The sequence below is a fragment of the Hevea brasiliensis genome, chromosome 11 (genome assembly GCF_030052815.1).
Source record: "Hevea brasiliensis isolate MT/VB/25A 57/8 chromosome 11, ASM3005281v1, whole genome shotgun sequence".
In the NCBI taxonomy this organism is placed as follows: Eukaryota; Viridiplantae; Streptophyta; class Magnoliopsida; order Malpighiales; family Euphorbiaceae; genus Hevea; species Hevea brasiliensis.
In genome coordinates, this window is record NC_079503.1 from 58,673,670 (window position 1) to 58,690,985 (window position 17,316).

Below are 17,316 nucleotides of genomic sequence, written 5' to 3' on the forward strand. Positions count from 1 at the left end.
AGTGACAATATTTCTAGCACAAAGTATCATAAATAGGTTCACAATCGAGGATACTTCATAAAAGGACATGACTTATCCAGAAAGATTGTATTCATGTTTATTCCCAAGTTATTTATATGAGATATAAATAAGATGGAATGGTGAGTCTCATGCCATATAACAAACATGATAGGCACTTATAAATGATAAGTAGGCCGAACCAGTGACACTTATGACAAGCACATGGAGTTTACTCTTGTCAATGTTTTGTCATAAATCATATCAGTGCATATAATCTTTAGACCTGAGCTAGCACAGTTATCTTGTATATAGGTAGTTTTAGTTTGATACTGCTTTCATACTTGTACTGTGTATGGGTATATGGGCATGTGTTGGCTCTTACTAGTTATATATGGAGGTAGGTGTTAATCAAGATGGAATATGTTCCTCTAAGTAAATAGAGATAAAATCCTATGTTCATTTAATTGTTTTTGATGTTTCAAGTTCCTGGCCAGGACAGATAGATTTATTCAGAAAAGAGTTTCTGATGAGAAAATCTTTTTAATCAAGAACTGAAATTAAAAGAGAACATAATATTCATAGCAAATGGAGTTTGACATAAACCATGACTCCAGCTTGAGTTGGAATTTTGTAACAGAGAGATTTTAGTGCATGGTAACATATGATTATAGGTTCATTTAAGGTAAACCTTATTACTAATTGGGTGGCCATGGCATGCTATGCTAGGTGTTAACCATGGTCTATGAGGTTCATAAAATGATTTAGAGAAATCATTTATGGTAAGAAAGAGTTCTGATGATATTAAGAGTTGATATCATGTCTCATTGCCAATTAGTGATGAGCCTAGTAAGTCACACACATACACAAGTTATCACCTAATTAAATATGATTTAATTAATTAATTAAAGAGTTTAATTGATTAATTAAATAGGTTTGGTTTGCAATTAGTTTGCAAAGTCCCTAGCATGACTTGAAACCAAATCTAGATTATTGGATGTATAGTATAAGTTAAATTTATATTTAAAGTGTTTAAATATGAATTTAATTAATGAGAAATTAATTAATAGAGATTAATTAATTAATTTATATTTGATATAAATTAATTAGAAGAAGAAAAATAATTATTTTGGGTTGAGAACTCAAAATTAAGACACAGGGGCATTTTGGTCATTTTGCAGTGTGACACGTGGCACCATGAGATGGTGACACATGGCATAACACATAAGCTTGCCAAATGTTTTTTAATCACGTAAGATGATTAAAATCAAAATTAAATATAGGTTTGACACTTGGCACAATGTGATTGGGTCACTTAAACCTAGAGCTAATCAAAGGGTGACATGTGGCAAGGGTTTAATGTGTTAACCTAGCTATTTAAGTGTTGTTATGAGAAAATAAAATACAACCAGCAGCCACACTCCTTGGTCACGCCATTTTGTAGCCCTCCCTCTATTCTTCTTCATCTCTCATCAATTCAAAGAGATTAGCCATCAATCTCTTGAATTAAGAACACTAGAAATTGTTTCTAGTGTCCTGTTTACATCTCTAATCTCTTAAAAAGCAGAACTTGAATTTCTAATTAATAGAAAAGGCTTTAGAAGCTGTTCAAGGGCTGCCATAGGTGTTCCTGGTGTGGACAAGCTAGAGGGACAATATCTGGTGTCCGGAAGACGAATCTCAAAAGCGCAGACACGCTGCAGTGCATCAAGAGGTTAGTGTAATCGTTCTTGATTTAATCTAGGGTTCTAAAATTAATCTGATTAATTTTAAAATCTTAAATGGCAAATACAGATCCAAAAACATATTAAAAGAGTTTTAATATGTTGTTTATCATTGAAATCAAATAGATAAAAATAAATCTTGCATGATGCATGTGACCCTAGGTGAAAATTTTTGAATTCAATGGTATAAACTTGTGTTTTTCACGCTTCCGTTCCTTCAATTGGTATCAGAGCCACTATATTTTCGATTTAGATTGTTTATTATATGATTTAATTGTGTGGTTTGATCATGAGATGATTGATCCATTGCTGGTTGGATCAAGAGGTGTGGCAGCATGCTTGATGAACTCCAACATGGTGCGCATGGCTTTGGAAGATCATGGTGCGCATGGTTGTTATTAAATTCTGCAATTGTTGCATGGTGAAAGGTTCATCATATGACTAATTAAAATGTTTAATTAGGATTTTTAATCACATAATTAAATTATGATTCAAATCAGAATTTTAAAAATTGTTTGAATGTGATTCAAATCTGAATTTTAAAAGTTGTTTGAATATGATACAAATCTGAATTTTTAAAGTTGTTTGAATCATATTTAAATCTGATTTTTTAAAATTGATTGAATAAAATTCAAATCTGATTTTTTTAAAAATGTTTGAATGTGATTCAAATCTGAATTTTTGAAGTTGTTTGAATGTGATTCAAATATGAATTTTTAAATTTGTTTGAATGAGATTCAAATCTGAATTTTTAAATTTATTTGAATCATATTCAAATCTGGATTTTTAAGTTGAATATGAGATATTCAATTTAATTTAAGTATGTATGTTTTATTTAATTGTTAAATAGTGATATGCATGATGGATGATCATGGACTATAAAAGACCAATGTGATTGGATTTATTTCTTTTATGTTTCTTTGGGATTGTAAATTAATTAATTTATTTAATTTATTTTGGGCATGTATTATTAAGTTTGTAATAATTTTTGGGTTGCAGTTTCATTTATTTAAGTTCTTGTAAATTCACCTTGGTATGCCAAGGATTACTATGTAATATTGGATTGCAAGAAGTTCAAGGAGAGCATTGGTAGGACCAGTGGGAGGAATTCAAGATCAAGTGTTGATTATGTACTCCTTCAGCAACTCTTGTAAAATGAATGAATGAAATGCACCTAGGAATGCCCTGATTCAATTCTTGGTGGCTCAAAATTGAATCCCTTAGAAAGTCCATGATCATACCATATTTACTGCTTATCCATGAATGCATGAGATGTATGAGAATGTATGCAATTATATGATATATGCATGCTAAATGGATAATGTGCAAAGTGAGACCTTAATAGTAATTAGAATGACCATAAAATCTTCCAAACAAATGATTAAGTTGGATATGATATAATTAAAGTAATTATAAAATAGGCCCTCCATTGGGGCAATTATTTTAAGAAATTTTAAATAGTTGCATGAGATGCAATTAATTTAAGAGATTTTCTTAAGAATAATTGTTAAGCATGAGATGTTGTAAATATGTAAATGGTTTGGTGGCCAATATTGGATGTACCTGAGGACATTAAAATTATTTACATAATTACTGGCTCAATGGGATCAACTTAACTAATGCAAGATAAGTCAATAATGGATGTACCTGAGATTTTGAGCATTAGGGGCTAGGTAAAGGATTGAACCTCACATGAGATGTGATGAGCAAGGAGTTGCTCACTTATAGTTTATTGTAATTCCAATAATGGATGTACCTGAGGATGATCAATAGAATTATAAGAATTCAATCACCCCACTAGAAATCCATCAACTAAAGATTTCCGTTTCCTACTTTGGAAGTGTAGGATTCGCTAAGTTAGTGGGATGACCAATTGGATTAAAAAACCATAATCATTTTGGTTAATTACATAATACATTTACTAATTAATCTGGTTATTTTCTCAGCTTAATTTTCTCGATAAAAATGAGCACAAAACAACCACCACCATCCAATATCCTTGCAAGCATACTTGATCACAATAGGTTGACTGGACCTAATCATGCGATTGGCTAAGAAATTTGAAACTTGTCTGAACCTTGAACATATAGGATATGTTCTAGATTCAAATGTTCTGGTCCCTTACCTCCGGAGGCCACTCAAGAGGAACATGAAACTTTGGACAAGTGGAAGGAGCAAGATATGAGAGCTAAGTGTTACATGCTTGCTACCATGAGTAATGAGTTACAGAAGCAGCATGAGAACATGCAGAGTGCGAGTGAGATCATCCTTCACCTACAAGAGTTGTATGGTGAGCACAAAGAGAATGCTAGGTATGAGATATCTAGACAGTTATTCCGTATGAGGATGTCTGAGGGACAGAATATTAGGGATCATGTCCACAAGATGATTCGGCTGATTGAGCAGTTGGAACATCTTGACTTCAACATGGATTTCCAACTACAGACGGATTTGATCCTTCAGTCCCTTCCTGAGTCTTTTGGGAATTTTGTGACAAATTTCCATATGACTAAACAGGAATGCACCTTAGCTGGTTTACTCAACATGCTGGTTATTGCCCAAAAGAATATGCCAGGCAATAAAGGAAAAGAGGTAGCTTTGGTTGCATCTTCTTCTGCTGGAAAGTCCAACAAGAAGAAGGGCAATAGGAAAAAGAAACCTCTGATTCCTGGTCCTTCCAAGAAAATAGCTAAACAGAAAAGGAAGACTAAAGCTGATTGAGGCAAAGGAAAGTGTTTCCACTGCCAACAGGAAAGTGTTTCCATTGCCAGTAAGAAAGTGTTTCCACTGGCCAGAGTATAGCAATCTAAATGAATGCAATGCCATGGTGAAAAACCAACTCAAGTTCAAAATATATTTGGCACTTAACGTTATGTCATGTTGCAGAAGATAGGATTACAAAATTGGAGAAAATGGGGATTTTATCCTCATTGGGCTCTGAGCCTACTCCAACTTGTGAATCTTGCCTTCAGGGCAAAATGACTAGATCACCCTTTGTTGGGCAAGAGATAAGAGCTAAAAATATTTTGGAGCTAATACATAGTGATGTATGTGGTCCATTTAAAGAAATGGCTAGAGGGGGTTTTTCATTATTTTATTACCTTTACTGATGATAAATCAAGGTTTGGGTATTTGTATTTGATGAAATACAAATATGAATCCTTTGAAAAGTTTAAAGAATTTAAACCTGAAGTAGAAAATCAAACAGGAAAGAGTATTAAAGCTCTTCGATCAGATCGTGGAGGTGAATATTTGAGTACTGAATTTGATGAATACTTGAGAGAGCATGGCATTGTTTCTCAGCTGACTTCTCTAGGAATGCCACAACTGAATGGTGTATCTGAAAGGAGAAATCATACCCTATTGGATATGGTACGTAGTATGATGAGCTATACTGATATGCCAATCTTCTTTCGGGGATTTGCATTAGAATCAGCTTTGTATATTCGGAATAGGATTCCATCAGAATCAGTTTCTTCCACACCTTATGAGATATGGCATGGAAGAAAACCAAGTCTTAAGCATGTTAAGATTTGGGGTTGTCCAGCTTATATCAAAAAGCTGAACACTGATAAATTGGAGACCAGATCAGAAAAAGGTCGATTTGTTGGATATCCAAAAGATAGTTTTGGATATTATTTTTATTTGTCTACTTCACAAAAGGTTGTGATAAGTAGAGATGCCACATTTCTTGAACAACAGTTTGTTCAAGGAGGAGGCAAAGGAAGGCAAATAGAGTTAGAATTGGAGAATTCTGACCAACCAACAGATCAGATGGATATAGATCCATCTAGTCAACCAATACCCGTTGATGAAACATCTACAGCTGTTCCTCATAGAACAACCAGGGTATCTCACCTACCAGTGAGATATGGTTTTCTTCATGAAGAAGAACAAGAGTTATCTACTCATGAAGAAGTAGATCATGGAGATGATCCACTTACCTATGAAGAAGCTATATCAGATATAGACTCTTCAAAATGGATTGAAGCTATGAAATCCGAGATTGATTCCATGTATAAGAATCAAGTTTGGGATCTTGTTGACCCACTTGAAGGTATTATACTTATAGGGAACAAATGGGTTTTCAAGAAGAAAATTGGTTCTGATGGAAAGGTAGAGACCTATAAGGCAAGGCTAGTAGTGAAAGGGTTTCGCCAAAGGCAAGGAATCGACTATGAGGAGACTTTCTCGCCTGTTGCCATGCTTAAATCAATTAGGATTTTATTAGCAATAGCTGCATACTATGATTATGAGATTTGGCAGATGGATGTCAAAACAGCTTTTCTCAAAGGATACATTGAAGAAAACATTTTCATGGAACAACCTAGGGGATTTGAATCCCAAGATGGTTCCAAGGTATGCAAGCTAAAGCGATCCATTTATGGGTTGAAACAAGCTTCGAGGAGTTGGAACATCCGTTTTGATGAAGCCATTAAATCCTTTGGTTTTATAAAAAATGAGGATGACCCATGTGTATATAAGAAGGTTAGTGACAGTGCTATCACTTTCCTTGTCTTATATGTGGATGACATACTGTTGATGGGTAATGACACAGGTATGTTGACAACTATAAAGGTATGGTTGTCAAATACATTCTCCATGAAAGACTTAGGGGAGGCAACCTATATTCTTGGGATTCGCATCTATAGAGATAGAGCGAAAAGAATAATTGGTTTATCCCAAAGTCTATACTTGGAAAAGGTGTTAAAGAGGTTTAACATGCTTGATTCCAAGAGAGGATTGTTACCAGTGAGACATGGTATCCATCTTTCTAAAAAGATGTCTCCAAAGACACCTGAAGAAAGAGATAAGATGGCCAGGATTCCATATGCTTCGGCTATTGGAAGTTTAATGTATGCAATGTTGTGTACTAGGCTGGATATCGCATATGCTATTAGTTTGACTAGCAGGTATCAATCCAATCCAGGTTTGGAACACTGGATAGCTGTCAAGAATATCCTTAAGTACTTGAGAAGAACTAAGGATTTATTCTTGATTTATGGAGTACTAAGGATTTATTCTTGATTTATGGAGGTGGAGACTTGCAATTGGATGGTTATACTGATTCTGATTTCCAATCAGATATCGATGATAGAATGTCTACCTCTGGATATGTGTTCATTTGTAATGGAGGTGCAGTCAGTTGGAAGAGTTCCAAACAGAGTATGACTGCAGATTCCACTACAGAGGCTGAGTATATTCTTTGCATCGGATCTTTGCAAAGGAAGCTGTTTGGATAAAGAAGTTCGTGACAGAACTTACAGTAGTTCCTTCCATTGAGTTAGCAGTTCCACTACACTGTGACAATAATGGAGTAGTCATACAGGCTAAGGAACTAAGGTCTCACCAAAATCCAAACACATAGAAAGGCATTACCACATTATTAGATATATAGTTGGGCAAGGCGATGTAGCCATGCAGAAAAATAACATCAGCTGAAAAATCCAGCTGATCCATTCACTAAGCCTATGTCACAAACTCAGTTAGACCGACATCTTGAGAAGATAGGTCTAAGATATTGTAATGAATGGCTCTAGTGCTAGTGGGAGATTGTTAGTAGTATGCCCTAGAGCATATCATTTAGTATGTATCTTGTACATATTTTTATTAATAAAAGGCATTTCCACTTTTCCGTTTACATAATATATTTATGTGTAATAGAAAAGGTCCATTGATATTTTGTTAGAAATATTATTCTTAAGTTGTTAAGAATATGAGTGACAATATTTCTAGCACAAAGTATCATAAATAGGTTCACAATCGAGGATACTTCATAATAAGGACATGACTTATCCAGAAAGATTGTATTCATGTTTGTTCCCAAGTTATTTATATGAGATATAAATAAGATGGAATGGTGAGTCTCATGCCATATAACAAACATGATAGGCACTTATAAATGATAAGTAGGCCGAACCAGTGACACTTATGACAAGCACATGGAGTTTACTCTTGTCAATGTTTTGTCATAAATCATATCAGTGCATATAATCTTTAGACCTGAGATAGCACAGTTATCTTGTATATAGGTAGTTTGAGTTTGATACTGCTTTCATACTTGTACTGTGTATGGGTATATGGGCATGTGTTGGCTCTTACTAGTTATATATGGAGGTAGGTGTTGATCAAGATGGAATCTGTTCCTCTAAGTAAATAGAGATAAAATCCTATGTTTATTTAATTGTTCTTGATGTTTCAAGTTCCTGGCCAGGACAGATAGATTTATTCAGAAAAGAGTTTCTGATGAGAAAATCTTTTTAATCAAGAACTGAAATTAAAAGAGAATATAATATTCATAGCAAATGGAGTTTGACATAAACCATGACTCCAGCTTGAGTTGGGATTTTGTAACAGAGAGATTTTAGTGCATGGTAACATACGATTATAGGTTCATTTAAGGTAAACCTTATTACTAATTGGGTGGCCATGGCATGCTATGCTAGGTGTTAACCATGGTCTATGAGGTTCATAAAATGATTTAGAGAAATCATTTATGGTAAGAAAGAGTTCTGATGATATTAAGAGTTGATATCATGTCTCATTGCCAATTAGTGATGAGCCTAGTAAGTCACACACATACACAAGTTATCACCTAATTAAATATGATTTAATTAATTAATTAAAGAGTTTAATTGATTAATTAAATAGGTTTGGTTTGCAATTAGTTTGCAAAGTCCCTAGCATAACTTGAAACAAAATCTAGATTGTTGGATGTATAGTATAAGTTAAATTTATATTTAAAGTGTTTAAATATGAATTTAATTAATGAGAAATTAATTAATAGAGATTAATTAATTAATTTATATTTGATATAAATTAATTAGAAGAAGAAAAATAATTATTTTGGGTTGAGAACTCAAAATTAAGACACAGGGGCATTTTGGTCATTTTGCAGTGTGACACGTGGCACCATGAGATGGTGACACATGGCATAACACATAAGCTTGCCAAATGTTTTTTAATCATGTAAGATGATTAAAATCAAGATTAAATATAGGTTTGACACTTGGCACAATGTGATTGGGTCACTTAAACCTAGAGCTAATCAAAGGGTGACATGTGGCAAGGGTTTAATGTGTTAACCTAGCTATTTAAGTGTTGTTATGAGAAAATAAAATACAACCAGCAGCCACACTCCTTGGTCACGCCATTTTGTAGCCCTCCCTCTATTCTTCTTCATCTCTCATCAATTCAAAGAGATTAGCCATCAATCTCTTAAATTAAGAACACTAGAAATTGTTTCTAGTGTCCTGTTTACATCTCTAATCTCTTAAAAAGCAGAACTTGAATTTCTAATTAATAGAAAAGGCTTTAGAAGCTGTTCAAGGGCTGCCATAGGTGTTCCTGGTGTGGACAAGCTAGAGGGACAACATCTGGTGTCCTGAAGACGAATCTCAAAGGCGCAGACACGCTGCAGTGCATCAAGAGGTTAGTGTAATCGTTCTTGATTTAATCTAGGGTTCTAAAATTAATCTGATTAATTTTAAAATCTTAAATGGCAAATACAGATCCAAAAACATATTAAAAGAGTTTTAATATATTGTTTATCATTGAAATCAAATAGATAAAAATAAATCTTGCATGATGCATGTGACCCTAGGTGAAAATTTTTTAATTCAATGGTATAAACTTGTGTTTTTCACGCTTCCGTTCCTTCATATAGTTGGTAATAATAAAAATTTAGTAAGGAATTACTGACTAAATGTCAATTGGTAAATAGTAGATAACTCCCTAAGTTTTGGCGATAAACTTACGTACTGAATTTTGTATATTACCGATTATATAATTCGTAGGTAATTATTGACTAAAGTTTAGTTGGTAAAGTAGCTAACTTCTGTTCTAACATAAAGTTTGGCTACAAAATTACTAACTAAATGTTGCATATTACTAATTATATAGTTAGTAGGAAATGGCCAACTAACATCTAGTTGGTCAATAGTAGCAAACTTTCATTCTAGTATAAAGTTTGGCGATAATATTACTGGCTAAACGTTGCATATTATCAACTATATCGTTAGTAGATAATTATTGATTATATAGTTAGTAGATAAGTACTGATTAACATCTAGTTGGTAAGTAGTGGCTAACTTCCATTCTAGCATAAAGTTTGGTGACAATGTTACCAACTAAAAGTTGCATATTACCGATTATATACTTGGTAATTACTAACTAATATCTAGTAAGTAAATAGTAGCTAACTTTCGTTCTAGCAAAAAATTTAGCTTCAAAATTGCCAAATAATCTTTGCATATTATCGACTATACTTTTAGTAGATAATTGCCGACTGAATTTCTGTTGGTAAAAAGTAGCTAAGTCTCTTTTTAACTGAAAGTTCAGCGATAAAATTACTTACTAAATTTTACATATTACCGACTATATTCTTAATAGGTAATTACTGACTAAAATAAATTTAGTAGGCAAGTAATAGCGACAATTCAATTATTGTTCAACTCAAATTTTGTCGGTAATTAATTAGTAACAAAAATTACCTTTTAAATATCCTCATATTTAGTCAGTAAATTTAGTAACTTTTTTTTTAAAATTTTCTTGTAGTATTTGCTCATAAATAATTAGATATTTACTAGATTATATATATATATATATATATATATATATATATATATATATATATATATATATATATATATATATATATAAGGATTAATTGACCCCATTTGACACTATAAATCCAGCACTATACAAGAGTTTTACTTTTTGAAAAACAATTTTATTTTATATTTTTAAGTTATTTAATGATAGTTAATTGATAATGGTAATTTAAATAAAAAAGTTTAATTTATTTGACAATTATTAATTTTTCAAGAGTAAAGATGTAAATTTTTTTTTATTTTCTTAAAGGTTGCAAATTTTTTTTTAAAAAAATTTAATTAAAATCTTTTGAAAATTTTGCCTCCTTTTAAAATGGGAGAAAATATAAAATACATATGACAATTATTTTAAATAAAATTATTATTATTTTTATTTTAGTTATAAATAATTAATATTTAATGATATTTTTATATTTTTTATTTTAATTATATATTATATTGAATTATGAAAATAAAAATTCATATATATATATATATATATATATATATATATATATATATATATATATATATATATATTTTTTTTTTTTTTTTTATCCATGGAGTGAGGCCCAGCAGGCCGACGTGTCATGTGGGGTTTTACAGAATTACGGAAAAGCCACGAGACTCACTGTGACACTATACCACTTGGACCGCCTATAAATTTGCTCATTTGGCTTCGCAAACATCTGAATATTTCTCTCCCTTTCCTGTGCGATAATCACAAAGTTCTCCTTTCCAAAGTTCAACGTTTCTCCTTCCTCCTTCTCGGTAAAACCCATTCCCCTCTCTCTATCTCTTTTTGTTTGACGAACTGCTTTCCATCAAATATGATACGTTTTAAGATATAAATTCGCTCATATGATATGGATTTCTGTATATTTTCTATCTTGGTCCTTTTCCCCAGAAAATTCTTATTTCTTTATACTATAAAGGACTGAAAATTTTTCCGGAATATGACATTTAACCTTCAATGATTTCGTGTTGTTATTCTAATTCTTGTTTGCGGATTGCACTTTCCTTTTGGGTGTTATAAATATTCTGCCATAATAATGTTAATCTGTGAAATGATTTCCTATTGTTTATGTTTGTATCTCAGTTCATGGTGAACTGATGCTAAAATTGTATGTGGTGTAAATATTGTTATTATTTGTTTTATTATCATCACCATAATGAAATCATCGGTAATTAAATTTGTAAAAGTTTTGAGCGTGGCCAAATATACACTTTGTTTTATTTTACTTTAATTCCTGAAGTTGGTTAATGGTTTCAAATTTCAGTCCTTGAAATTTTAAAATTTGATTACATTTTTGCCTCTGAATTAGACATTATTGTAGAATAATTTTGTTTGTTAAAATCTTACACTTTTCATTGAGTTTCTAATTTTGAAATGCAAGGATGGAAGTGTGTTTATTAGGTCAAATTTCAAGAATTTTTTGGTAAATCATATAAAAGGTAGACATAATGCCAATATCAGTTGAGGCATAATGGTTAGGTTTGTATGTTTTGCTTGTAATTTGTTGAGTTTCTATTCATTTCTTTCCCCAACCTTGAAATCATGGCCAATGCTATCGAGTGGCATGGAAGTATTTTTCCCTTCATTTGTTGTTTGCTGCTAGCTTTTTATTCTCTCTCTCTCTCTCTCTCTCTCTCTCCCTCTCTCCTTTTTCCTTATTTGATGAAATGAAAGATTAGCAATTATCAGGCTGCTTTTAAGTTTTTTAGATAATGATATTCTGTTGTTCTCCAAATGTTCTCATTCCTCATTTTATCTTTCTTAGTTTTGCTGTGGGTTCTCACTTTGTACTTGGCACTTAAGTACTATAGTTGGAATTCTAACATGATACCAGCAAATATACTGATTCTTGTTGCATGTAGTCCATCTAAGAACTATTGTTTGTGTCTCTTATTGTTGTTATCTTTGCAGCATGTCATGATGGCATCAAGGGAAGTCGATGTGGACAAGAATAGTGTCGCTGGAAAAATTCCTGACTATGGTGCCATCTTTATTTCTAACCTTGAGACAAAGAAAGAATGTTTTAGAAGGAAACTATTAGGCCTTCCAATGGGGCAAGCACACTTTGTAAAGCAGATTAAAGCTGGAATGATCTTATTTCTGTTTGAATTTGAGAGGAGAGAACTTCATGGCGTATTTCAGGCATCCACTGATGGTGCGATTAACATTGTGCCCCATGCCTTCAAATCTTCTGGAAAGCAATACCCTGCACAGGTATGCATTTCTTACTTGACCATCAGAGACAGGAATTTAGCGAGATCTAGTTCTCTTCTACGCTTAGGCCATTCATAGGCAAATTTCCCCTATGATGACAGGCGGACTAATGAACCCAACCCAAAATAAATAAAAATAAAAAAGGAAGCCAAAGGAAAGGCTATAAAAGTTTTAAGTGGAATCATCCATTGGTACTATTACTGTAATTGATTATCTTTTGTGGGAATTATCTGTAACTTGTTTCATTCTTTTTTATTGTTTTTGTCTATGTAAGTTTCGTCCCAATTTGGTTTTGCAGCCCGCTCCCTGAAAGTGAATTTCGTGGTGCAATCAGAGAATTATTTTTCAGCATACAAGTTTAACTTTGGGCTGTCTGAGAAACAGGTTCTTTCCGTATCAATATGAGACGTAAATGAGATGAAGAGTTTTATATATATTGTATTTAATCAGTTTTTCTGACTGTAAATTTCTGTAATCATAGGTTCGCAAGCTCTTGTTATTTTTCAGTTTGAGAAAGTTAAAAGATAAATGTCTTCAGAGACATTTCACCAATTTTGAGGTTGGATGCCCTATGAGTAAGGCTAGAAATGCTGTTACTGAGGGCAGCAATGTAATAATTGATGACGGGGAAGATGAACAAAATGCAGAGGCCAATTTCTCTGGTGACTCCATTAACAACTATTGAATCAGTAATGATAGGTTTGTGAGTGCTTCTGCAGGAAATGGGCTTAAATTGGGCCATGAGTCTGGGCCGCTAGTTTCAAATGAGCAGGTTGGGGACCCAATGGGAGTGAGAAGATTTTTTTATGATATCCGGTTTGTAACAAGAAATGCAATGCGAATTGAGCATAATGTGGATATTGATCCTATGTCAGTTGTTATGACCAACAATCTTGGGCATGCCACTCCAAGCAAGGCTGATCATATCACTACTGGAATGATTTCTGGGCTAGAAGACAAGTGGAATGAGCAAAATGGTTTTGGGATGCAAATCTCATCTGAGTACCCTTGTTTATATCAGTCTATTTCACCCGTGCATTCTAGCAAGTCCAAATTTGAAGAAAATTCTTTGGTTAATAGTCAGCATCAGCTGTCAATGGAGTCACAAAACTTGAATATTTTTAATTCAACAACTTGTGGCGATGCAACCATTAGTAGCGCTCTTACTGCTTTACCTTATTACACTGATGCCTCTGTCCTTAATTATAGGCACTCATCATTGCTTGAATGTACTCTTCACAACAGTATATTTCCTTGCCTTGAAAACGAATCATTATCATCATATATGGAGTCGAAATGTACTAGCAGATCTGGGATCATCAGTTCTGGTTTATCTGCTAATGTTCCAAATGTTCTGTCACGTTGTCCTGTTCCATACCAGTACTCTGACAGGGCCGGTATGCCTTTCCCAGGGCCCAAATATTCTAAAAACATGGTGAGAGTGTCCTATGAGTATGAAGGCTCCAAGGGCTTTTCTGTTCCAAATCCCTCTTCAGATCCTTTTCTCTTGTCAGAAAGTGGAAATAATGAAAGAACGGGTAAGGGTGCATCTTTTTCCTACAATTCCAGTATGCTTGATTGTAGGTGTCCTGTTGCTTCACAAGACAAACATGAACATAAACTCATGCACGTAGAAAACAATGAAGCTTTTGCAGACTGCCATGAAGACAAATTAATGGACCTGGATATCTGTCCTTACTCAGAAAACATGTATTCGGTTTGTCAGAAGAAGAAAGTAAGTGTATTTTCTCGCTTGGCCTTGCCTCCAAAAATATGTGAACAAGGTAATGGTAACCAAATTCAACATGATGAATGCAGTACGGATTCATCAGTGGATAAATTGTGTGAACTTCTTCATTTTGAAAACAATGAAGCATTTGTGGGTGATGTTCCTGTGTTGAAAAAGGGTAAATCTAGAAGCATAGACTATGAGGATGACTCATCAATGCAACTTTCAGAGAAAATGTATTCCGTTTGTCAGAAGAAGAGAAAAAGTGTGTTTTCTCGCTTGTCCTTTGCTCCAAAAGTATGTGAACAAGGCAATGGTACTCCAGTTCAACATCATGAATGCGATATGGATTCATCAATGGATGAAGTCATGACCATGTTGAACCAGAGTCATTGCAAATGGGTGAGGAGGGAAAAATGTTTCAAGCAGATGACCAGTGATCTCACAAAGAAGATAAGAAGAAATGTTGACTCCAGCTGGAGAAGAGGTCCAAATAGAAGAACAGATACCTTTTGTGGATTTCAAACGTCGCAGTGAAGTGAGAAAGGCTGAAGATGATGCCAATCCTGGGAGCTCCATTCTTACTGTTGAAACCCATGGCTTCTCAGATGGGCAGCAAAAAAGGAGAAAGTTGATTAGGCCAAACTTCAGCATGAATGAATCATCTGGCAATGTCATGGTCGGAAGCCAGGATAAAAAAGGCAATATATCACAAGTCTTTGAGTTACCGCATTTTGGCATCGGAAACAATGTAGTTAATGAGCAAAATGTTCATTTTAGCTGTGAAGAGAAGAATGTAGAAGTTGACAAAGACTCAAATTATGAAAGAGGAGAATGTGAAAAGTTTTGTGCTGTCCAATACAGATAAAGAGAGGAAAGAAGGATCACATAATGTTGGCATCCAACATGTGCCTTTTTGAGGTTTTTGGAAAGGTGAAAGCTGTAAAGATGAAGAGCATTCAACTTCCAAGAATTTTGAGGATGATGGATCATCACCGAATCATGATAATACTGTTTATTCCAATTTTCAAGAAAAATCTGTAGGTGGAATAGCTTATGTTGCACTTGACTGTGATGGGGATAGTAAAAAGTCATTTCAAAATGTTGAACTTGAGAATAAAGCTTTACCAGCTGCTGATAGCGGCATGATGAGTAGCACAACTGATAATGCTTATGAATCAGAAAAGTTAACTGAAGAACTTGGAGATAGTAAAGGAAGCAAACGACATTTATCTGTAGAATCTGTTACTGTGGAGGGCAAGGCATTTGTTGAGACTGTCAGTTGTCTCAATATGCAAGAACCATCTGAAGGGATAGGTGAAGGAAATGGTGTAAACGGAGAACTATTGCATGCAACTGCAGGAAAAGACTGTAAAATGAATTTTGAGGATAATGTTGGAAATGGAAATAAGATTCTTCCTGTGCGTTGTGAAACCATGGTTGGGCACTCTGAGATCTGTTTAAGTAATCAGCAGTCGTCATCGTTTCAAGAGGTAGAAGATATTGGTTTCACTGGGCGAAGGCCAGGACAGAGAAATGAAACCTATGGAATTTACTGCTATATAGGTTGACGTGTTAAAATGGCACCAGCAGGCAATAGCTTTTTAGTTCTCTCTCATTCTGCCGCCACATAGTACATGCACATTTTGTCCTCTAGCATCAAGGGCTGATACTATTCTAACGGAGCTATGATTCCATCAACTTTTGGGCCTTCCATGTTTGCTTGCTAGTTTCATTGCAGCTATTTTACCCATGGAGATGATATTTTGCCTAGTTTTTGTACGTGGATGGACTATTTTTCTGGTTGTTTACGAATGGAATGTGGTTGGAGACCTGTTAAGGATTTTGGTCGTTGACTGGAATTTCTCCTTAAATTTTGATTTTAAACATATTTGTCTAAATCGGATCGGCTGATTGGATTGAGTTAATTGAGAATCGGACCATTAGCTAATCTTGTTTAGTCAAGAAAAAAAAATCCCATTTTCTTAAGAATCGGATTTAACCTATCAAATTGGTTTGTTAACTATTGAATTCTTCAACACAGTCACGGTTTAATGGGTTTAACCGGGTTTTTAGGTGGGAATTTAGCACAGAGGGCAATTGCAATGGAATCCTCATTTATTAAAGGGGAATTAGCAAAATAAATTCTCAAATTTTGCTTTTTTTTTTTTTGGCAACTAGTAACTTAAATTCCCAAAAATCATCTGAACTAATGATCAGTGCTTTTGGAATGGAGCGAAGGCACAAAAGTCCCCTTGGATATTGCAAGTATAGGTATCTTTGTTTGGTTCCTGTGTCCAAAAACATGGTGCCTCTTTGCTTTTTCTTCCTTGATTCCCATTTAAGTTTTTGCCAGTAAAATGTTTCTGATTCTATATAGAAATTTGACCTTAAGCATGCCAGGGCAAGTTACTTGTAAATCCCCAAAAAACTATGTGATTCTACATAATAGTTGTCTACCATTGGGCTCAAGCATGATGCATGATTAACAGATGCCAACTTACATTGAATGTAAAATTACCTAAATGATTTGCTAAACACATAAGTCATAGGAAAACACACTTGGAACCTATGTTTCCATCATGTATAAAATAACAATACTTATATATGTATAGTACATGACATAAAATAATGAAAGTGATAAATACATAAGTTATATGAATATGTACTTGGGACCTTTGTTCTCATTATAATGACATGAAAATGGTATAAAGCATAGATAGTACATGAATTGAAATAACAATATGTTATGAACCCTTAATAGTACATAACATGAAATAATAAAACTATAAGTGCTTAATAATACTAATTTGCCCAAAGTGTACCTAGACTTATATATATAGTTGGATCGATTGGTATATCAATTAGTAACTACAGATAGCAGTACTGCCTACATGAATAATCATTGATTGACAAAATATGTCTGATATGATTTCTGACTGTTGGCCTTGTGCCTGACAAACAGTTGTATACAGGTTATTATATGCCTGCCCATTGGCCTTGTACCTGACATGACAGATGCCATTGTATATAATTGTATTTTTG

At 33.8% G+C, this 17,316-nt stretch overlaps 1 protein-coding gene across 1 annotated transcript; it reads left to right on the forward strand.

Annotated features, from left to right (window-relative positions):
- The first annotated feature begins 10,994 nt into the window (after positions 1-10,994).
- LOC110672353 (uncharacterized) lies at positions 10,995-16,133 on the forward strand. The gene is made up of 4 exons (XM_021835115.2): positions 10,995-11,083; positions 12,240-12,542; positions 12,841-12,926; positions 13,024-16,133. Exon 4 carries the CDS (start codon positions 13,327-13,329, stop codon positions 14,806-14,808), a length of 1,482 nt encoding a protein of 493 aa, XP_021690807.1. The 5' UTR covers positions 10,995-11,083; positions 12,240-12,542; positions 12,841-12,926; positions 13,024-13,326; the 3' UTR covers positions 14,809-16,133.
- The last annotated feature ends 1,183 nt before the right edge of the window (positions 16,134-17,316 follow it).